The sequence below is a fragment of the Cololabis saira genome, chromosome 15, assembly GCF_033807715.1.
Source record: "Cololabis saira isolate AMF1-May2022 chromosome 15, fColSai1.1, whole genome shotgun sequence".
In the NCBI taxonomy this organism is placed as follows: domain Eukaryota; kingdom Metazoa; phylum Chordata; class Actinopteri; order Beloniformes; family Belonidae; genus Cololabis; species Cololabis saira.
The window spans coordinates 25,527,179-25,551,068 of NC_084601.1; the positions used below are offsets into that span (position 1 = coordinate 25,527,179).

Below are 23,890 nucleotides of genomic sequence, written 5' to 3' on the forward strand. Positions count from 1 at the left end.
AGTGGCACTGAGTGGAGAAGACGGGATAACACCCGATTATGGGTTTAAATTAAAGGCCGTTGGACTTGACAGTGACCCGTACAGTTACCCCAAGAACCAGTGGTCCATGGACATTAATATTTGGCCACGAATCCAGTTTTACTGATATTTATATGTACTTAATTTCTACGCCGTGGTCCAGTGGGAATGTGACATCAATGCATACCCTCTATTGGTTTGATCTGGTTGCCACGGTGATGTGGGGTCACATGGGTGATCACCATAGGTCATAAAGGTACCAATCACCTTCACTGTGGTGGAGAGAGGCGAGTTAGGTAGCCGTAATTTTTGTTGACCGCTTTGTTCTGTTTGATTACTCCGATAACACGTTTACAGGCAGTGTACACGTTTCTAAATCAATAAGCGAGTGTAATCGGAAGGCCGTTGCGGCTGAGTTTTGTTATTAAACACCATAAAACTTCTCTTGGACTCAGCGTGCTTCTCTGTCAGCAGCAGCATGTCATGCAAACATACAGGACCTAACAACTAACTCTCTAGCAGCTCTTAAAAGGACAGGAAAGCTGCAATATGTCCTTTTCCCAGTGTCATCTGGGCATCAGGGTAAGATAAAGTAGTGGAAAAATGATGCTCCCTTCATGCTTACTGCCTGCTGCACAGGCCTACGGAGGTCGGTCCAGGATCTTGGGTTGTTCAGTGGGTGACAGACATATTCAGCAATGTAGCCAAAACAAGTAGTCCCAATGATCCCCCCAACTTTTCCCCATTATAACATCCCCAATGTCACATATGCGATACACAGTAACTTATACCTTCATTAAAAAACCTCTGCACTACCCCAGAATCAAAACTACGACAGAGTATTAGTGCCAAACTAAGACAAAAAAAAAATAGGAAAATTACGAGAATAAAGTCATAATAATATGATAATAAAGTCGTGAAATTACGAGAATAAAGTCATAATAATATGAGAATAAAGTCGTGAAATTACGAGAATAAAGTCATAATGTTGCGAGAATAAAGTTGTAATATTGCGAAAATAAAGTCGTAATATTACGAGAATACATTTATAATTTATTAGAACTCTAAGAGGATGAGCACATCTGTCTTTTGTAGAACAAGAGCTGTCTGGTGTAGTATAGTATAGTATAGTAGTGGTCGACTGCAAGGCTATCGGTGGTTCCATCTGCTGCCATTCAAAGAGGTTTGTTGTTTCTTAGGAAACAATGAGGATGATCATAAAGATTTTCCTCTTCCACAAAAGACGCAATTCCTTCCAAGTCTGTGTGGTTCCTTTTTCGAAATAGACGCATTTGTTTGCACAATCGTTTTAAAGTCCTTATACAGATAATAATTCGATGATGACGTGCCAAAAGATTAAGTATTTCCTTATTTGTGAAACCGATACCAAAATATAACTTCACAAAATGCTCAATATTCCTCATTTTAACACAGGGAGAAGACTGCTCTTCCTGTTAGAGTCATAAAGACTAAATTACGACTTTATTCTCGTAACATTACGACTTTGTTCTCGCGACATTATGACTTTATTCTCGTTATTTTACGACTTTATTCTCATAATATGACTTTATTCTCGTAATTTCCAATTTTTTTTTGTTTTTGTCTTAGTTTGGCCCTAATACTCAAAACAATAAAAAAGCACACAAAACAAATCTCCATATGTATTCATAGAGGTACAAAAAAAAAAAAAAAGTTTAACAAAGAATTGGGAGTTTTTTTCCCCCATTTTAATGTATAATAAACACCATAAATTTAACAAAACAACAAAAACTAAATAGTTTCCCATGTACAATTGCATATTTCAGGCATGAAGGAGTGATGTATGTATCAGGAGTGGAAGGAGCAGGTTTTCCCTTGGATCCATTTTGTGGCTAACAGTGTACATGTCAGCAGCTATCTTTAAAAAAAAAAAAGAGCAGCTCCAAAAACATCAGATTGCTTTAACATGTTTTATTTTGTCCAGCTTGTATTTTACTGTTGGTAAGAAGCAGACATTAGACTTGTGATCAGATGTGTTTTCCATCTTCTCTTTGATAAGTATTTGAAAAATTGTTTCAAATGTTTTCCTCTCTTTCTCCAAGCAGATGCTGCAAACGCAGCGAGTTCTCCATCTGAGCAAAGGTGTGACATTTGTGATTCATATAAAAGCAGAGTCCTTGGTGGATTTCCGCTAAAAGAACTGGCAGTGGGTTTAAAAACAAAGACAAAACAACAAACTGAAGTTAAATGCAAGTGAAAAAAAAACCTGTTTTAAAATGCTGTAACAAAACTGGAACACACACAATAAGCTTGGTACTTTCAAACAAAAGGTCTTGGTTCCTCATACAAAGATTTGTGGATAGCAAAAGAAAGCTCCCCTTCATTGTGGAATAAACAGAACCACAGAAGAGTATTAGGGCCAGGCAGGAGAAAAATAAAAATAACATTTTAGAGGAAGATTTTTTTTTTCATTCTGCACTTGAAGTACAATTTCGACTTTATTCTTGAAATTGTATTTCAACTTTATTCTCGAAATTTCCACTTTATTCTTGAAATTGTATTTCATAATTAATCTTGACATTTCGACTTTTTTCTCGAAGTGCACAATAAAAAAAAAAAAAGAATTCTCCTGCCTGGCCCTAATACTCTTCCGTACAGAACCGTTCTGCTGAAGACATCTAAAAAAAAAAAACTTAGCATAGCCTAATGCAGTTTAGCAATTTCGATTAACTGATCAACTAAACTTGCAAAGCAAAAGCGATGGCACATTCAGAAGGGGTGAACACGCAAGCGTACAGCAGCTCCAGCCAATCACTCGTCTTTGTCGGGCTTGTAGATGGACAGGGTTCGGGCCGACGGGTCCGTGGCCTCGATCCAGCTCGGCATCCAGTAGTGGCTGAGCCACCTGGCTCGGCCGGGGTACAGCTTCTCAAACACCTGCCTGAAGTAGTAGGCCTCTTTGGTGGCGGGGGGGTTGTACGGGTACGTTGTTGCCGCTTTCTCCAGCTGGTCATCATTCACCTGAGACAGACAGAAAAACTTACTAATCGTTTTCTCAAGAAAAGATCATCTTTGAGGGTTTGGAACAGAAAACATTGGCTTTTTTCATCCCTAGCTAAAAGTATTTGGGTGGTATTAGTGTCAGCTTCTCCACTGGTTGTGTAATCCATACCATGGACTCCAGATGCTCCTGGAGGCAGGTGTACCACGACTTCTTCAGAGACATCATCCCATCACTGAAGGCTTCTTTGCGTCTCCACAAGATCTCATCCGGGATCAAGCCTAGACCTTTGAAGGCACTCCTGAGAAGGTGCTTCTCCACTCCATCCTGCACCAGGCATGGAACATTTAACAGGATGCAATGCTAGAATACGTCTGCAAAGATCACTGGCTGGGATCAACTGACCTTGGGAATTCTCATCTCCTCAGGCAGAGAAAGGTAGTATGCTGTGAATCTGTGGTCCAGGAAAGGCACTCTTAGTTCCAAGCTGAAAAATAATTATTGTTATCATTATTACAAAATAAAAACAACACTGAAGATGAACAGGGACTATGCTTATCTTTCTGAGGTCAAATTTAACATGAAGACTAAGTAAAAAAATGTTCTGTTGCCTAAAGTTCAGGGGTGCAAGTTCTGATATTTACGGAAGAGTGTTAGGGCCAGACAGGAGAAAAAATATTTGAGGGGAAGATTTTTTTTTTTTTATAGTGCACTATCGTGCACAGAAAAAAGTCAAAATGTCGAGATTAATGTTGAAATACAATTTCTAGAATAAAGTCACAGTTTTCTCAACATTTTTCTCTAAATTTCAACTTTTTTTCTTGAAGTGCATAATGAAAAAAAAATCCTCCTCCTCTAAAATATTATTTTTATTTTTCTCCTGCCTGGCCCTAATACTTTTTCTGTACAGGGGTGCACGTTCTGATATTAGTCCATCTTCAAGAAGGGTTTCTTGTCAGAAACACAAAAAAATTGACTGGCAGAATAAATGATAAACTGGTTAGAGGGCTTGTCTAACAATGAGGACAAATAACAGAATGTTTTACAACTGATGGTTGCAGCTTTTCACAATCTGCTCAGGGAACTGACTTCATGTTTTATTGCTGACTTTTAATTCATTTCCCTAAAGCGGGGACCATTTTCTCTATCACCCTTTTCAGATTGAGTTATTTAATGAGTGTATTCTTTAAAGAGGAGGGTTACCCGTGCGCTGCAGTGGTGCGATCGGCACGGAGAACATCAAACATGTAGAGCTCCTTCAGGAGACGGACACTGTCCTTTGCTGCTTCTTTGGGAGATGGAGCCTACAGGAAAAACACAGGTCTAGTAAAACTGTTGCTTTTTCCATTGACCCGATGGGAATATACAGTTGTGTGAAAGTGTTTGCCCCCTTCCTGATTTCTTATTTTTTTGCATGTTTGTCGCACTTAAATGTTTGAGATCATCAAACAAATTTAAATACTAGACAAAGATAACAAGTAACAAGTAACCTTTTCCTCAAGCACTGCTGCTGACGTCCCCGACTCCCCAGTCTGGCCCTCGGCAGGAGGTCCCCCCTTATGAGCCTGGTCCTGCTCAAGGTTTCTTCCCTCCTAAAAGGGGAGTTTTTCCTTGCTACTGTTTGGCTTAAGGCTTTTCCCCCCACTAGGGGAGTTTTTACCTGCCATTGTTTACGTAATATTTGTTCAGGGGTAATGTTCTGGATCTCTGGAAAGCATCTAGAGACAACATCTGTTGTATTAGAGGCTATATAAATAAAATTAAATTCTCAAGTTTTTTAATAAAGACATTAGGCCTGTGTTGAAAAAAAAAGAAGCAATTTTCAAATTCTAAATCGATTCTCATATTAATTCCTAAAAATCGATTCGTATGTCTAAAGATCGATTTTTTTTTTTCATCATTACGGTACATTACAACTTTTGGTATTTTTTTGTTTATACCCAAAAAAGGAATGTTTTGTTGGACACGAGAATAACTGCTGCCATGTTTTTGCCTTTAAATATGTTTAAATGTATGAACACATTAAAGTTTTCAGTTATAATTGCATAAATTGTCTATATTTCACTACTTTATATACTGTCTTGGGGTTACATTTGCTTAAAATGCTAAAAACTATATTCTCAAAAATTCAAAACCGAAAAACGTAATGTGGGAAAAACTAAAAGCGATTTCATACGTCTCCGTTTGCTGCCCTGGATCTGTTTGATAATTCTGACCCACAAGATGTTTCTGAAAGCAGTTCTATCAGCATTCTGGGAGGTGATTGGTCCTTACAGCATCATTAGCTGACAATACTTGCTGTTGAATCTCAATATAATACTAGTATTAATATGTTGCATAAGTCATATAATTCATGCAACAGCTGAAAAAACAGTTTTAATAACACTAACCCAAATCAATATTGGAATCGAATCGAGATAATAATCGATTCTGAACCTTAAGAAACGGAATCGAATCGATTCTTGACATTTGAATCGAACCCCAGCCCTAAAAGACATGATCAGTTATAATTGTTCTTAGCACCTAAAGCACAATGTGTCTTACTCTGACTAAGATGAAACCCGAATGACATTTGAAATCAATGTAATGCAGAAGACTTTAACATATACATCAGTATCCCAGAACACACAGTAGGAGTTGGAGTTTATCCAGTACGTCTTGCATGTAAACAAGTTATGAGTAGAAGAGATGTGTGGAGTCCCCGGTCACATTTGTAAAGTTGTTTGAAGTAGTTTAACGGTGTAATGTATTTTGTTGTGATGTTTAAAGGCCAACAGAAAAGCCCAGAGTCCTCCACAGCTGCATTTCCTCAGACAGCTGGACCAGAAGGGAAAACAAGGCGTGCATTTAGAGCAGCGTATGCTGAATACATTCACCAAAGACTGAATGCTGCATCTGTATGTGTGCAGAGCGTCATCCACTGGGGGTCAGCAGAGACACATTGCAGCTGCTGCTTCAGATACTCCACACTTACATTACAGCTGCTGGCCATCCATCCATCGTGCAATTATGTAAATATCCATCTGTAAATATCCGTCTGTTATCTTTTTCATATACTAGTATTTCTTATTATTTATCTTTCTTATTATTATCACTATTATTACTATTATTATTATTGTATACCAGTTACTGTTTATAGTGTTATTACTTTTTCTATTGTTGCCTCTTGTTTTTGCACTATCCCCTTTGCTGCTGTAAACTGCAAATTTCCCCTCTGTGGGACTATTAAAGGTTTATCTTATCTTATCTTATCTTATCCATCATCCATCCATTAGGGTCGCAGGTCTTCCCCGTGTTCTTTACAGTTCTAATGCTGGTCTATAGAGGTCTGAATGGTCCAGGACCAGAATAGAATAGAGTTGCTGTCCCTCCCCAAACGTACATAATTCATGCAACATCTGAAAAAACTGTTTTAATAACACTAACCCAAGTCAATATCGGAATCAAATCGGATCAAATCTTGATAATTGATTCTGAATCTTAAGAATCGGAATTGAATTCTTGACATTTGACTGGATCCCCAGCCCTATCCCTAGAACCAGGCTGAAGCTCAGGTGACAGAGGTCCTGGAAACACTTCCCCTCTGCCTGTTTTTAAACCTCTTTTAAAAACCTTTTTATTCCTTGGCTTTTAACACACTGTGATCTTATATTGGATGGCAGCTTACAACACACGTGCTGTGATTTTATTTTTTTGTATGTTTGTCTTTTTATGTCTGTTTTGACTAATTGTGGTTTTGATTGACAGATAGATACTTGGTAACACTGACCTTGTGGAAGTAAATGTAGCCTTGTGTCAGTTCATCCGCTCCCTCTCCAGAGAAGATCACCACACTGTCCGTCTTCTCTCTGATGTACTTGGATATCAGATACATCCCTGCAGTACAAACAAACTGACATTCAGGCCAGCTCTTAAGAGTAACTTAAGATAGTAATAAAATCAAATCAGAATAATAATACATCGTCATAAAGCATAAAAAACAAAGGCCTAGGTACCCGGTATATGAACAATTCCTAAAGTGGACACGATGTGAAAGAAGAATGGTGAGGACCAACAGACAAGCAAATGCCTTCCTCGTTAGTTTGAGAGGTATATACATTTCTGTGGTCGTCCATATTTCCACCTGTGTGAATATCTCTTTGAGAAGCCCCACATTTCAACTAGGCCTGTGTTGAAAAGATCGATTTTCCGATTCTAAATCGATTCTCATACTAATTCCTAAAAATCGATTTGTATGTCTAAAGATCGATTTTTTTTCATCATTACATTACAACTTTTGGTATTTTTTTTGTTTATGCTCAAAAACGGAATGTTTGTTGGACACGAGCATAACTAGTGCCATATTTTTGCCTTTAAATATGTCTTGGGGTTACATTTGCATAAAATGCTAAAAACCAAATTCTCATAAATGGGAAAAACTAAAACAGGTTTCATCTCTGTTTGCTGCCCTGGATCTGTTTGATAATTCTGCTCCACGATGTTTCTGAAAGCAGTTCTATCAGCATTCTGGGAGGTGATTGGTCCTTACAGCATCATTAGCTGCCAATACTTGCTGTTGAATCTTAATATAATACTAGTATATCAATATTTTGCAGAACTACAGTCACATAATTCATGCAACAGCTCAAAAAACAGTTTTAATAACACTAACCCAAATCAATATCGGAATCGGATCAGATCAAAGCGTGATAATCGATTCTGAATCTTAAGAATCGCAATCGAATCTTTGAATCGATCCCCAGCCCTAATTTCAAGTCTTTAAGGTTCCAGTGTTATCAGACTTAAGTCTGACATTGTGGTCAATAATGTGATATTTTTATGATTAAAAGTGAACCGTGATATCATGATAATACTGCAGCTGGAGCCCAGTTAATGTTAAATCATCCGTTACCGTCGACATCTGACCATTCAAATAGCTGTACTAGATTAGAGCCATTCAAACGAGCCACCCATGTGGAAAAGGAATGCCATGATGCAGCATTACACAAGTATAACACATCTGTTCACTGACTCTAAAGCTAATTCATGCAGCTGCCTTGTGGAAAGAAACAAAGGTCTTTTTGACAGTATTATTTTTTTGACAGTATTATTGGATCATTTACATCTAATTTGGGTTTTTGGGGGGAAAAGGGAACATCCCTGCAGTTGATAGGGAGTGAGCTTGGCATTAATTAGAATCATCAATTCTTGAATAATACTTTCATTCCTAAAATTTGGCCTATAGTATAGTATAGTATATGTAAGTGGCGGAATGGTCAAAATACACACAATATGTTACTTGTGTTACTATACAACATAAGGGATTCCTGCAATTTGTGTATAATCGTGGAAAATAAATCAGAAAGAAATGTCTGAACGATGTAAATCAAACACACAACAGATTAAAAGTTGCAAGCACATATGAGTTAGGGAAAAAATAAAAAAATACAACGAGAAACAAATAAATAAAATATAACTTATCAGAGATCAGAGACCAATGGCTCCACGACGGCCCTGTCAATGAAACCTACCAGGCAGGCGTTGAAACAAAATAGTCAGTTTCTGAAACTGAAACTTGGCCATAAATACCGACCATGAACCCCTAAAAGGTCCGGCTCAACCCCTAAAGGTCAGGTCTTTGATTACCATCCCACCTTTTGTATGAAACTCTTTGACAAATTACATTTTTTTACAAAAACTGTCATCTGAAAATGACGCACAGAAAGTGTCTCGACAACTGGAGGAAGAACCTCAGAGGACATGGTTTTGTACCCATAAGTGTAAAACACTTGGGACTTGGGAGTTTCAGACTAAATTTCATGAAATGTATTGTTTTTACAGAGAATATAATACTTATTGTATTAACTGCCGTTAAATGTGGATTATCAGCAGGGGTGTAACGGGTGACATAAGTCAAGGTTTGGATCATGTCTCCATTTTGAAGCCACGGATCAAACTGTTATGAAGATCGGTAAAGTAGAAAAATAAAAAGGGCAGGCTGGTAACATTTTGTTTACCATTTTCTAATTAGAAGTAAAAACATTTATAAGCAGTGAAAAATAGGTAGTATGTTGAAATAATCTTATTTAAAAAAAAAAAAAGAAGCTATTTCAGAAGAGCAAAAGAGCATGAGTGATGAAACCTGCTTTGATATAAATGCTTCAAAAATGTTTCTTCTTTTAAAATAAAACAATAATTAAAGAAAAAAAGCAACAATGCCTTTCAAAACTGCAATAAAAGGAGCATGATAGCATTAGGTCTACTTAATTAAACCTACATTTTATCAAATATCTACATTTAAAAAAAAAAAAAAAAAAATTCAACACTTATGTTGAAACAAGATGAGAATTTACAAAGATGTGGACCCTAATTGTCTAAGATGTGCCCAGTACCCTGTAAATCACCTACATACCGTATACGTTTTTGGAGTTGCCCATCTTTGACTGGTTTTTGGAGAAAAAAAAATGTAACACACTGTCAGAAATGAGTAATATGCACATTGAACCAGACCCCATCATTGCATTGTTTGGGGTACTTTCAGCCACACATCTCTCCAAAGCAAGTTAAGATGTAATTGCGTTTGTTTCTTTATTAGCAAGACGATTTAAAATCTTTTCAAATCTATTTTAAACTGTATAAAATTAGAAAAAATTAGTATAAAATAAGTGCATTTATACTGTTAAAGTTTGTCGTGCCAAAAATTCATTAAAAAAAACAACAAAAAAAACTCAACAATAGAGGGTCTGCATTGACGTCACTTCCCCACTGGACCAGCCCCCTTACTCTCACTGAGTGGCAAAAACAGCTGCAACTAGTGGAGAAGACGGGATATCAGCTGGTTATGGGCTTAAATTAAAAGGCAGTTAGACTTGACAGTGACCCGTACAGTTACCCCAAGAAGCGCAGTTTGATCTGTGGCCATGCAGAGCCAACATGCCATAACCAACTCCCGATTCCTCCAGAGCAAGATCATCCTGAGGTAACTAACCCAGGGATGCGTTTACCTGCCATGGGTTAGAAAACCACGGGCTACAGTGCTTCTGGTTTCACTTACCAACGGAGGCACGAATGGTGGTGATATCATAGGTCTCCAGGTGGAAGATCACATCCTCCACCGCCTGGATGCCCTCCTCTGCCGTGAAGTTCACCTCATGGTGTTCACTACCGATATGAGCAGCCACCTGGCAAAAAACAGCATTTCTGAGCTCTAAAAGTAGGTCAAACTCCACGTTTAATTCCCTTTAATTGATCAATCTTTAAACAAAACGAATGAAAAACATTTCAGAGGTGTGCAGCCTGTTGCAGTTTTCTTTTCTTCCTAAAAAGCATCAAATCAGGGACAGTCTAACTATGAGGCCACAGTGTGCAGTTCATAAATTACCAGGACATTCTTCATGTGTAACTCATTTAATTATCATTCACTTCACACTACAAAAGCTACGGTAGAGTATTACGGCCAGGCAGGTGAAAAATAAAAATAATATTTTAGAGGAGGAAGATTTTTTTTCCATTATGCACTTAAGAGAAAAAATTTGAAATGTCGAGAATAATGTTGAAGTACAATGTTGAGAAAAAAGTCAAAATTTCGTGAATGAAGATGAAATGTTGAGAAAAAAGTAGAAATTTTGAGGAAAAAGTCAAAATTTTGGGAATAAATTGAAATGTTGAGAAAAAAGGCGAATTTCGACTTTATTCTTATATAATTGTATTTCAACATTAATCTCGATATTTCAACTTTTTCTCGACATTTTGACTTTTTTCTCTAAGTGCACAATAAAAAAAATCTTCCCCTCTCAAATATTTTTCTCCTGCATGGCCCTAATACTCTTCCGTAAAAAGCAAAACCCTTTACCATATCACAGCACACTTACATCAGGAAGTGAAAGCATTTCCATATCATCACCTGATGCAGCACTGACCTTACGAGCAGCTTTGATATCCGGACTGTCGTCTGATCCAATGGAAAATGTCTGAACGGGATACGCCAGTTTCTGCTCTTTAGCCAGCTTCACCAGTGTAGCAGCAACCAAGCTGGAGTCCAGGCCACCTGAACAGACAACACACCTCCATGTAGCCCAAGCATCTTTGTCACCCCACTATGGGCCCCTGCATCAGTGGGCCCTTCACACGGACGCAAGGCAGCAACACAGGAACACAGACACCCTGAAACTCTACGGAAAAGTATGACTGCCAGACAGGAGAAAAATAAAATATTTTAGGAGGAAGAAGATTTTTTTTTCATTATACACTTCGAGAAAAAAGTCAAAATGTCGACAAAAAAGTCGAAATGTCGAGAGAAAATAGTCGAAATGTCGACAAAAAAGTCAAAATTTGAGGACGATATTGATTTGAAACACGTATCACACATATGCAGTTGCATAACTTCAGAAACGTACCCTTAACGTTACACTCCAAGGATGTAAGTTAGTTAGTTAGTTACGGCTGCTGCTGCATAGCTGTCAGTCGCTCTCCTAACTGGATTTGATAGGCCAGAGGAGACATTTCCACTTTATTCTCGAAATTTCAACTTTATTCTTGAAATTGTATTTCAAAATTAATCTCGACATTTCGACTTCTTTTTGTTGAGAAAAAAGTCTAAATGTCAAGAATAATGTTGAAGTACAATTTCGAGAAAAAAGTCAAAATGTTGAGAAAAAAAGTCATGATTTCGACTTTATTCTTTATTTATTCATTTTTCTCAAAGTGCACAATAAAAAAAGATCTTCCCCTCTCAAATATTTTTTCTCCTGCATGGCCCTAATACTCTTCCCTAGAAACTCTGTGGAGCGGAGCTTTGGGATGTTTGTTTCGTGGAATTTTAGAAAGCTTGTTTCATCATTTTTGTGAAAAGGAGTAAATATTCTTCATGATCATTTAGTGTCACCCGTATGTTTAAAGCGACACTACGTAACTTTTCCACCTTAATATAATATTTCCAGAGTCATTGTGATGGTACATCCACTTACAACAGGTTTAATGAACCTCTGTCATGGTCTGAGGGGTCTGTATCGCCTTCACTGGCACTATGTAACTTTGAGGAGCATGGTAGGAACCCTTCCACACTACTGGTAAAGCGCTACCGCTTTTGTCCAAAGGGGCCGCCAAACTCAACAAAAGCTGAAAGTTACGTTGTGCTGCTTTAAGGAACATTAGCATTTCATGAAACAGGAAATGGTTTGGTGGAGAACGTCCTAAGTTACCTGACAGGAGACAGCCGATCCTCCTGTGGGCCATCAGGCGCTTCTTCACAGCACTCTCAAACAGCATCCGGACATTTTTCTTCACTGCTTCTTCATCAAAGCCTGCAGAGAGCGGTTTTTCATTCTTTATTTGATGTCAGTTTAACAACCCTTTATCAATATATGAAGGGAAACATACAAGTTATGTACAGAAGTCATGGAAAAGGTCAGCATGAGAATGAAATCAAGCAAGCAGTGCTCACCTGTGGAAAGCTTGCACTCGCCATTCACTCGATCGTACATGGCATGAGCAGGCTCTTGTGTGCAGGAGTGGAACTGCTCCATCTGAAGGGACCGCACTTTGCCATTTGGCTTCAAATCAAATACTTCGAAGTGCCCAGGGAGAAAGGGTTCAATACTCGCAGCTTTCTCCATTGAATGGTTAATATCGATAAGGCCTGCGGTCAGAATAACAAGTTAGAAAATGTTACCACTGAAAACCTTCCAAAAGGAGCAGATTCAAGCGGGGCGTACCCTGCCTCAACCCCGTTACCTTTGGCCTCTGAGCAGACTGCAAGGAAGCCATCATCTGTGAGCAGTTTGAACATGGGCCGGACCCCATATGTGTCTCTTCCAAGATGGACTTTCCTGTTGGCCGTGTCCAGAAGAACGAAAGCAAAGACACCGTCTAGGAGAGAGGCCATCTTCTTAATGCCAAAGCGGTCATACAGATGGAGCAAGATTTCTCCATCCATTTTTGTCTGGCAATCAAAGTCAAACTGCATCTTCAGCTGAAAGAAACAAAACCAAAACAGGAGTTATCCTTTTGTGTCGAGATAAAAAGTGGTAGGGTGGTGTTATTGGTCTTGTCATTGCAATGCTAAAGTTTATATGAAAACAATTCTAGCCTGAATATACAGTCGACAATGCTTGGTGAGTCTGATATTTCATGACTCCAAGGACTACAAATGTTACTGGTCTTACCGTGTGGTGGTTGTAAATCTCTCCATTGTAGCACAGCCACAGGTAGGGAAACTTCTTAACGCGCAGGGGCTGCATGCCATGCAGCTGATCCACGATGGCCAGCCGGTGGAAGCCGAAGCAACAGTTGGTGAAGCCATTGACATTTTCAAAGCGGAAAGCATCAGGCCCTCTGTGAGCGATCTTCATGGCACAGGTGCACTGGCCCGACAGGCACTCATCGCTGCCGAACAAAGCCCATATACCACACATCTTAAACCTGCAGCGGGTGGAAGAAGACAGGCAGGAGGTTTTAAAGATTACAGGGACTATTCAAATAACAACCTACAACAAATCTGAAATGGCTCTGAAACAACAACTAAAATGAGTCAAAAGCTAAGAGTTTCCATAAAGTTAATCAAGATCAGTTTGAAAGTTTATATTCAAAAATGTTCATAGAAGTCCAAAGTGATGATGAAAACAAGTGACTCATCTCCGAGCAGCGCAAATCCTGAGCAGTCGTTGCCCGTAGGTGACGAAAAAGCTGAGCCGAAAGGCGAAGCTCTCGATTTACCGGTCAATCTACGCACCTACCCTCACCTATTGTCATGAACTTTGGGTAGTGACCGAAAGGAAAAGATCGCGGATACAAGCGGCCGAGATGAGTTTCCTCCGCAGGGTGGCTGGACGCTCCCTTAGAGATAGGGTGAGAAGTTCGGTCACCCGGGAGGAGCTCGGAGTCGAGCCGCTGCTCCTTCACATTGAGAGGAGTCAGCTGAGGTGGCTTGGGCATCTGTACCGGATCCTCCTGGACGCCTCCCTAGGGAGGTGTTCCAGGCATGTCCGACCGGGAGGAGACCCTGGGGAAGACCCAGGATACGCTGGAGAGACTATTGGCACTTTTATACTAGTACCTACTCAGCGCAAGTCCACTCGTCTCCACTCGCCTTGTCCTCATTTGTTTTTAGACACCCAGGTGAGAAGTAGGAGGTTGGAGAGAAGCTGCTGTGATGTATTTGATTGTGTGATCTAAACGGAGAAGACAACAACACTAAAAATGTAGAACCTGGAGGAGATGATATGTGCTGTTGGGTCTGTGGCTTGTGTTTGATATCAAGTTAAAAAATGAGAGTGAAAGAAGCTTCAAGCGGCAACGCTTTTTTTTTTGTTTGCTTGTCTCGGTGCTGCTGAAAAGTCAGCTGGGAACTGCAAGCAGCTATGAAGTGACAGAGCTCCTGGTGGAACTTGTCGTTCCTTATCGCCCGTCTAGATCCCTTTTTAATTCTCTCCTCAGCCACCAGGTTTATGAACATCTGCACCTCAGAGTTGGATCACCAGACAGACATTTGCGCTGCCATTGCCTGTTGAATAAAATGAAGCCACGAGCCGCTTTTGCGCTGACTCCCGCTTCCTGACTCCGACGTCTGACTCCAACCCCCCGACCAATCGGTGGCCTGTAGTGTGATGATGTCAGATACAGCCGACTCAGCCGCTTAGAACCTCGGCAGAGTAGTTACAGAAAAGTATCTACTCGGCACGCTTCCACCCGTCTCTACCCCTAGTGTAAAAGTGCAAAACGGGGGCGTGGTGAGTCGAGTCGCGCTGAGGAGGTACTAGTGGAAAAGCGCCATATGTCCTGGGAACGTCTCGGACTCCCCTCGGAAGAGCTGGAGGAAGTGTCTGGGGTGAGGGAAGTCTGGGCATCTCTGCTGAAACTGCTGCCCCCGCGAAAATTTTTTGCCCAAAAATAAAATCTCAATTTTTTTCTCTCAAAATCCGATTTTCGATTACCATTACGATTATTTTGTGAATTGACAAAAGGCAAAGAAATGATTTCAAATATGCTGTTTTTTTATTGAACATTTGCCCCATTGGGCTTTAAGTGCAAACTTTGCTCTTATTAAACCAAAAATGAATGAATAAAGTGCAAAACTCTGTAAAATAAGTTGAAAAAAGTTTTAAAAAATATAATAAAATATAAAGTTTTATCTCTGAAAAAAAAAAAAAAAAATCAGCAAATCAGCACTTGCAAACATACAGTAAGTTATATTTCCAATTAAATAAAACAAGACATTTTCTAATTAAACTAAACTGGATCTTTGCAATAATAATGCAACCCATGAAGGAGGTAGAGGTGTGTAATGTCAGTCATTACATTTGCTATTCACATTTGCAAGTTTTTTGCAAGGAACACGAGCCGGTTTAGTTTTTTTTTTTTTTTTTAGTTTTAGTTTAGTTTAGTTTAGTTTACGGTCTACCGCATCTGGCTTAAGGGATGCCCGGTGGCATGTTGCAACGCCCCCTCTTACACTAAAGAGCCTCTCCGATGGGGCACTTGTCGCAGGTATTGAGAGGTATTTCCATCAATCATTAATATGGTATCAATCATTAATATGGTATCAATCATTAATATGTGTGCAGACAAGGTAAAAAAAAAAAAAAAAAGTGAAAAATCGATTTTTACGATTTTCACGTTTTAACATCGTTCTAATTACATAATCGCGATTACGATTTAAAATCGATTAATCGAACAGCCCTACACTAGGCAGTCAAAATAAGTGTCCGTCAGACAAGCGTTCAGACGGGACAACTTTGGACATATCCATGGCCAAAATGCAAAACCTGCTATCTGAAAAATGCAGTCTGCTGAGAGAACAGTCAATCCTGTCTGGGACGGCCTCCAAAAACACTTGATCCAGGAACTGGAATGTCTGCAGAAAAGGTGCTGCCGTATCGTAGGGATACCAACTAACTCCTTCCCCACTCTGAGGTGAGGAGAGAGGAGGCACCTTAAAGGAATTCAATCGGCTACTGAGAGAAGGGAGCAGCCCAATGATCCAGAGCCTTCTGCAAGTACAAGTCGCTACACACTACGCAATGGAAGGACACTCACACAACCTATGAGTCACACAAAAAAGGCACCAGATGTCGTTCCTCCCAGGAGCGTACAAACTTTATCAGAAGTAAAACAAACTTTTTTTTAGGATTGTTTGACAGTTGATATTTATTTTTTGTTGTTTTTTTTCAATAGAGCGGTCCTCTTGTCTCAAAGTGTAAAAAACATCATAATTCATATTGTTATGCTATGATGTATTTCAAATAAACTTGAAACTAAACTTGAACTTGAAACACAAATAAAACTCGTGTTCTCGTCAAACAATTACATTTTTTATGGATAAATAAATGTGAGCATCATCGATCGATACAATGTTTTTGGACAAGATTACTGTACTATGCGTTAATAAAACTGACGGGGTATTAACGAGTTGCAAAGTGGAGATTAGAAGACTTTCTCCACTTTTTTTGATCATTTGGCAAATAAGATCTTTTGCATTTCGGTAATCAATATGACATACTGACATGCCATGTCCTTTTATTTATTGTTAACACGTCCTGTCTCATCAGAACACTCACTCAGGTCGGGTCTTGTGGTTTGAACAGACCCACGAGGACATTCACATTGTTGAAACGATGCCAAGTCATGCTTTGGCAGGAAACGGGCACAGGGGTGAGACTGAATAGAAATTAAATGTGCCTCGGAATAAAATTTTAACAGCTTGTTAATATAATAATAATAATAATAATAATAATAATAATATTGTACTTATTAACTATTAAAATGATTAACTCACTGCCACAGGACATTCAACTGTCAGACTATCATCACCTTCAAATCCCGCCTTAAAACTCACCTCTTCAGACATGGATACTCACAATAATCTTGGGACTGGAATGATCTCACTATTGTACTTTACTGTTGTTTTATGTATTGTACTTTGCTATGTTTTTAATTGATTGCCATGTTTTTATTGATTTTTTTTTATGTCCTTTTGTACGGCGTCCTTGAGTGTCCTGAAAGGCACCTATAAATAAAATGTATTATTATTATTATTATTATTTAGTTTAGTTTATTTGCACATAAAAATATACAACCCTTTTAAAAGTACAGACGAACAGTATGTAGACAAAAAAAAGTAAATAAAAAAAGAAATACAATATATTAGAAAATGTGCGGGAGGAACCCATAAGGGCTTGTCGAGTGGTCCTCCTATAGTGAAACAAACAATATCTACGGAAATATGTAAAACATAGGACAACTAAGGAAAATAAACTAAATTACTAGAAAACAAAAACAGGAATCTAATGAGGGTGTGCAGAGAAGTACTGGAAATGAATGCTTAAGCTTTGCTAACTTGGACTAGTAAAAATGTTTTGATTTGTTTTTTGAAAGTATTTGTACTCGAGCATTCTCTAATATGGTATGGTAAGGTGTTCCAATAAAGAGGAACCTCTGAATCTAATTGAACATTTGGGAAAAAGTAGACCTGAAAAAGGTGAGATGGAGATTGTTTGCAGACCTAGTATTGAAGTGATGAATTTGGGAACTGAATTGAAATAAAGAATGAAAACAGCTTGGAAGTAGCTTGTGAATGGATTGATAGAAAAAAAAAGACAAATCTGAAAAACATTTACAGCAAAAATAGGGAGAATACTTAGGGATTGGAACAATGGGGTGGATCTAGTAAGTCTATTGGAAAATGTACCGGTAATCATTTGATAAAACGTTTTTGCAGGATAAAGATACAGTTGAGGTTGCTCATGAAGGTACTTGCCCAAATGACATTGCAGTATGAAATAGGGATAAATCATAGTATAACATAAATTAATACAGATTTTTCTTGATAATAGATGCCGTATACGTCTGATTACTCCAATATTCTTTGCAATCTTGTTCGAGATGAGTGCAATATGATTTTTCCAAGTGAGATATTGAGTCTGATTCTTCCATATGTAATAGGAGACTCTTCCATATGTAATATGGCTCCCACGTCAGCTGCTCGTGGCAATCCAACTTCCTGGAAAAGATCTACAAACTAGTTTAGCTATCAATATTCAATACTTCTAAAATTGCAAGCCAATCAAAAATACTGTACATTTTAATTTTAATATCAAAATGCATTCAATACATTCAAACTGTATTCCAATTTCGTGTTGACCATAAAAGACCAGACAGACAGAATCTGACATGCGGCTTCCTCCCTAAACCCTCTGATCAGTGAATCCCCGTCTGTCACCAACAACAACGTTAAAAACTCACAGTACTGTGCACATGAAATGGAAACTTAAACAGAGCTTCCTGCTGAAATCTCCTACAATTCATTTGAAAGTCTAAAAATCAGACTTCCTCATGAAAATGTAAAACATGCACCTTGTACCTGTTAATTCATTCACCTCGTCCTTCAAATGAATCCTCGTGGGTCACCGGTAAATGTGTAGTTTCCGCCTGATTTGAAGCAAGTTCAACTGATGCAACCGCCTGACGCGCTGCACGAGGAGGAAGCCGGTCACGCTTTTCACAATAAAAGCGCCAACCGCGGCAGACTTGTTCTAGTATGGTTAGAAATGCAGTGTCCAACAATACCCTTACTTATAATTCATATTTTACTACGTTGTTCATATTTTATTAAACATATACTGGCAAATGTTTGCAATTTATTATGCAGACGTTTTACTTTACCACCCATATTTTCTATTTCCTCTGACGGTGCGTCCACGTGTTTGCTCGCAACTTAACACTTTAATTGCATCACCGTCTCGTGGGCGCAGTTGTTCAAAAGGTCTAATTGAATAAAAACGATCCATATTTTTGGAATCCCTTTTTCTGTTATCCGGGATCATGTAATCTGGCTCCGTTTGATTGCAGTTGTTCAAAGCAAAGTAGGATTGGATCAGTCTGATCCAAATCTTCAAGATGACCAAATCCGGATAATAAGTGCTCTAAATTAGACTTCATAACACACTGAAGGTCCCTAGGTGCGAAAAAACAAACGAGTAAAGTAGCCACCATAGTGTAATTTAAAGTGTATTCATTTGAAGAAACAAAAAGAAAGCACAGAAAATATAAACATCCCAATTTCAATACTTTTGACCAGCCAGACCAAGTTCAAGTTCAAGTTGACTTTATTAGTACCCGTAGGTAGATTTGTTTTGCAGTAGATGGGAGAAGGCATCCCACACACAATCTTTACGGTCATTAAATTGACACAGGACAAATACAGAGAACAGGTTTACAACAGCACGAGACAGACATGGCAGGTACTCACAATACTCACTGAACAGGATAAAAGTAGATATTGCCAAACCACATTCCATATTTCAAATTCAATTGTCAGAAACTAGTTTTGAACAATGATTTTTGGATGTGTCTGTAAATATTGAGTTTCCAATTAGAATTAGAGTGGAATACTCTTTTGTTTGATCTTGACAGCTATTGAGTGGATTATTTTATTTCTACATTACTGGTCTGGGATGCAAAGTAGTATAAAGTATGAATGTTATATATTTGAGCAGTTTGAATTTAATTGAAATCACATTTTGTTCCAGTAACCCCCCTGAAGCCGACCAACTGGATCAGAATAATCCTGTTTTTTTGGATCAAAGTCATCCCCATCCTACTAAAAAGTGTTGAACAACCCAAACCGAGGGTTTTATCCAGATCAAAACCAAAATTGGATTATGTGATCTAATCCATTCTCAGCATCCGTTTTTGAACAACCCATTTTCAAGAATTAATTCAATCCATGATCCATAATCCAATTGCGTTACCTTTGAACATGTGGGCCCAGCAGTTAACTAATAACATATTCTTCACATGTTCAGCTCCATTTTATAATAATTCATGGAATATTCCTGCCTTGGTGGCTGAAGTTATGATAATTGTTTTCTCCTGAATGGAATCAGACCTTAACCCAGCCACTAGAGTTCTGGTACTGGGTTTAAATAAGTGGGAAGGGATATGTCAAGGGTTCAACGATTCCTCAAGTACCTCGAGTAACTGGATTACGGCGGTCAAGCCAGCCGTCATTCGTACTTACGTGGTCAAATCAGCCGCTCCTAAATGTCATGTGCGCTCCTATTTCAGTCTTTATGGCAAATGAATGAATGCGGCTCAGAAACAGAAAGATATGAAGTACTAGGTTTGAGATAATGCAGATATTTTTTTTCATATATTTCATTCATTATCTTGATTACACCCAAACTTCCACCGTAATATTTAGAGACTATAAAAGAAAAGGATTAATCACTTTTTTCTTTTTTCTACTTCAGGTTCTGAGTTGCAGAGACTGGAAAATGTGAATTCTTCCATAATTTCACCTAATACCTCACATACCTCTCTTCAGAACTACAATCACTACAAGCACACTCAATTTCAAACAATTTAATTGTAGAAATATTGAAATATTAAGGTGTAAACTTCAAACATTTTACTTTTCTCCAAAGGTCAGTCGCCTTTTTCACTTCAGGTTTCTCTGTTGCAGAGACTGTAAATATGAATTCTTCCATAATTTCACCTAATACCTCACATACCTCTCTTCATAACTACAATTTCAAACAATTTAACTGTAGAAAAATTGAAATATTAAGATCCTTAAGACCCCCCCCCCCCCTCCTCGGCTGCCGCCGGTGGCCTGGGTTCTGGGTTCTTCCTTGTCGGCCTCTGGTCTCGCGGGTGGCTGGGTTGCCTCCCCCCCCTCCCCCACTATAGATACACTTCAGGTGGAGCTTTGATAAGACTATCACACACACACACACACACACACACACACACACACACACACACACACACACACACACACACACACACACACACACACACACACACACACACACACACACACACACACACACACACACACACAACTAATACCCACACACATACATACATATAGCCACATAGACATATACACACTCACGTACACATGCACACATACGCACAGCCATGCTCTTATCATTGTGCATGTAGTCTGCGAACAAAAGTCCACCAATACCAATGACGCATGACGGGGGCAGGCTTAGTAGGCTGGAGGCCTCTAGTGAATAGTTCGATTGTTGGCGGCTTGGTTTTTAACAATCGCTGGATAGAACGAGAGATAATATCCTTCGGTATTTTGCCATGCGACGAGGATGCCCTATTTAGGGATGCACACCCTCCCCCAATCCGGGGAAGCCCCTAGAAAAGGTGGGGTAACAAGCACTCTCATCTCATCAAATCGTCTATCCGGCTATCAGAACTACCTGTTGGACACTCAGACCGTATCATCTCACTCTGTCTGCCGCTGAGTAAGAAACGCACTCTCCATCTCATAAGCGTTTATGCCCCGACCATGCAGCACACAGACGCAATAAAAGATGCATTTTATGACGATTTATCAGTTATAATTCGATCTATACCTGCTCGTGATAAATGTATTGTCCTTGGCAACTTTAATGATAGAGTGGGCTGTGACTATCGAAATTGGCCGAAATTGGCCTTCCTCCATCATGGCATCGGAAAAGCAAACGGCAACGGTCATCTTCTCCTTGCAATGTGTGCTGAAAACAATCTTACCATCACCAATACACACTTTCAGTTGCCAAACAAGCTTAAGTCCATGTGGAAGCACCATCGCTCTGGCCATTGGCACTAGGGATGCAAATTATCGATTATTTCATTAATTGACAGTTGATAACCTTATCGATCATCGATTAGTTGATAAGCGACGTTTTTCCCCCATCTGAGATACAAACATAATTTTTTTTGCTTATATAAAATACAAAGGACATTTTAATGTATTCCTTAATCAAATATTTATTTGATACAAAAGTAACAAAAAGACATTTTTGTACCACAAGGAATATAATATAAAGTGCACTTCAAGGCTATTAGTAGTAGCAGCAGCCATAATAGTGTCATTTGTGTCAAGCAAATTTTAAGTTCTAGTTACGTTTTAAGTTAGAGTTTTGGCAGTGTTCAAAATAAAATTATGAGACCTGCTGTATTGGAGCACATTTTCTTTTAGTTAAAACTGTAGCGGGGACAGATGTTTAGGGAAACCTATGTATGTACCGGGTGAAGGCTGATTTATGGTTCCGCGTTACACCAACGCAGAGTTTACGCTGTAGGCTACGGCGGCGGCTCTGCGTCGATTTAAGGCGGAACCATAATTCAGGCTTTAGGGGAGCGTATCGGAGAACAACCAGAAGAATATAGAGTGGATTAAAAATAAAAGTTAAGCTGAGCTACATGTGTCTCCCGTCTGGGCCATTGCAGACTCATTGCCTGAGCATGATATTACTAAAACCAAACATATCCGCCGTCTCTTTCTTCAACTTTATGTGCGCGGTGCGCGTTGTGTCGCATTAAATGTGGTCCGGGCGTAATACCAGCTGGTGAAATTAAACGAAAAAAAATAAATAGATTAATTGTAATCGTTAATTTTAATCTGGTAATTTCATAACGGCAATTAATCGAAAATCGATTAATTATTAACATCCCTAATTGGCACCTCATTGACTACATCATCACAAAGTCATCTGATATCTCAGACTTTCATGTCACAAGGGTTATGAGAGGTGCTGATTGCTGGACAGATCACCGACTTTTAATCTCCAGAGTGTATCTTAAGATCACCAAACCAGCCCTCAGAAAAGCTCAAAGAATTCCGAAAAAATTCTGCATATCAAAATTCAAATCAGAAGAAGCTGTAATAGCACTCAGAAGCTCTACATAAGAGCAATTGCAACACATTGAAGTTCCAGAGTGGGATAATCTAAAAGCGGTTCTTCTTAACTCAGCTGAGACCATCCTTGGGTATCAAAAACATGCTCACAAAGACTGGTTTGATGAGAACGACATGGAAATCGCCGAGCTATTGAAATCAAGGGCTAACAGGGGAAAGGTTAAAGGCAGTAAAACGAACCATAGCAAAGACAATTCGAGCTATGAAGAACAATTGGTGGCAAGAACGGGCAGAAGAGATACAGCGGCATGCCGAACACGGAAATTCAAAAGAGCTGTTTCGGTTGCTAAGTGCTATCTATGGACCTAAGAAAAACTCTACTGTCCCACTCCTAAACTCAGACGGTAGCAAGATCCTTACGTCATCTGAAGACATTCGTGAAAGGTGGACAGAGCACTTCACACAGCTTCTAAGTGAGACCAGCATCTATGATGAGAATGTCAACAACATACCACAACGGCCAGTAATTGACACTCTAGCCGATGCTCCCACTCGTAATGAGGTGGAGAAGGCAATCAAATATCTGAAATGCAATAAAAGTGCGGGTCCTGATGGGATCCCACCAGAACTTTTTGTGCATGGAGGCCCTATGGTTGTAGAACATCTGCACAAAATAATTTTGAGGATCTGGAATGACGAGATCATCCCTGCTGAGTTCCGTGATGCAACAATCATCACCATCTTCAAGAAGAACGGTCGCCACAACACCAGCAACTATCGTGGCATTAGTTTGCTAGCCACAACAGGGAAGGTCTTTGCTTTATTGCTATTGAACAGGATGCATGATCCTGTTGCAGAAGCTGCCCTACCTGAAACCCAATGTGGATTTCGTCGAAATCACGGAACAAACGACATGATTTTTGCCCTCCGCCAGCTCATGGAGAAAGCTCGGGAACAAAACCAACAACTATACATGACCTTCGTTGACTTTACAAAAGCATTTGATGTTGTAAACCATGAAGCACTGTGGGTAATCGTCGGAAAGATGGGATGTCCCCAGAAATTTGTCAACATTTTAAAGCTTCTACATACCAACATGTGTGTTAAGATCACGGTGGATGGTGTCTTAACTCGAGACATACAGTATAATAATGGTGTAAAACAGGGATGCATACTTGCTCCCAATTTTCTCACTTTTTGCAGCAGCTCTCTTCACAAATGCCTTTTTAGAAACACCTGAGGATGGCATTTACCTCCGCTTCAGGATGGATGGC

General features: G+C 39.2%; 1 protein-coding gene across 2 annotated transcripts; it reads right to left on the reverse strand.

The window, feature by feature from the left end:
- Positions 1–1,953: 1,953 nt before the first annotated feature.
- asns (asparagine synthetase) lies at positions 1,954–18,452 on the reverse strand. Of its 2 annotated transcripts, none has more exons than XM_061741166.1 (12): positions 18,333–18,452; positions 13,141–13,396; positions 12,710–12,947; positions 12,420–12,614; positions 12,178–12,279; positions 10,897–11,024; positions 10,032–10,158; positions 6,768–6,874; positions 4,202–4,302; positions 3,404–3,485; positions 3,170–3,325; positions 1,954–3,018 (listed from the first exon to the last, which is right to left on the reverse strand). In XM_061741166.1, exons 2-12 carry the CDS (start codon positions 13,387–13,389, stop codon positions 2,809–2,811), a joined length of 1,695 nt encoding a protein of 564 aa, XP_061597150.1. In that variant the 5' UTR covers positions 13,390–13,396; positions 18,333–18,452; the 3' UTR covers positions 1,954–2,808. The 2 variants fall into 2 exon arrangements, with proteins under 2 accessions (XP_061597150.1, XP_061597151.1); XM_061741167.1 differs by having other exon boundaries at positions 18,349–18,400.
- Positions 18,453–23,890: the final 5,438 nt, after the last annotated feature.

What these genes read in the sequence shown, in the direction of transcription:
- asns (XM_061741166.1), bottom strand. Translation starts at nt 13,389, where the DNA reads ATGTGTGGTATATGGGCTTTGTTCGGCAGCGATGAGTGCCTGTCGGGC. An exon ending in AGTCTGCTCAGAGGCCAAAG is followed by an intron (nt 12,615 to 12,709) that starts GTAACGGGGTTG and finishes TTCTGACCGCAG; the next exon opens with GCCTTATCGATATTAACCAT. An exon ending in AGGAGATGAGAATTCCCAAG is followed by an intron (nt 3,326 to 3,403) that starts GTCAGTTGATCC and finishes TGCCTGGTGCAG; the next exon opens with GATGGAGTGGAGAAGCACCT.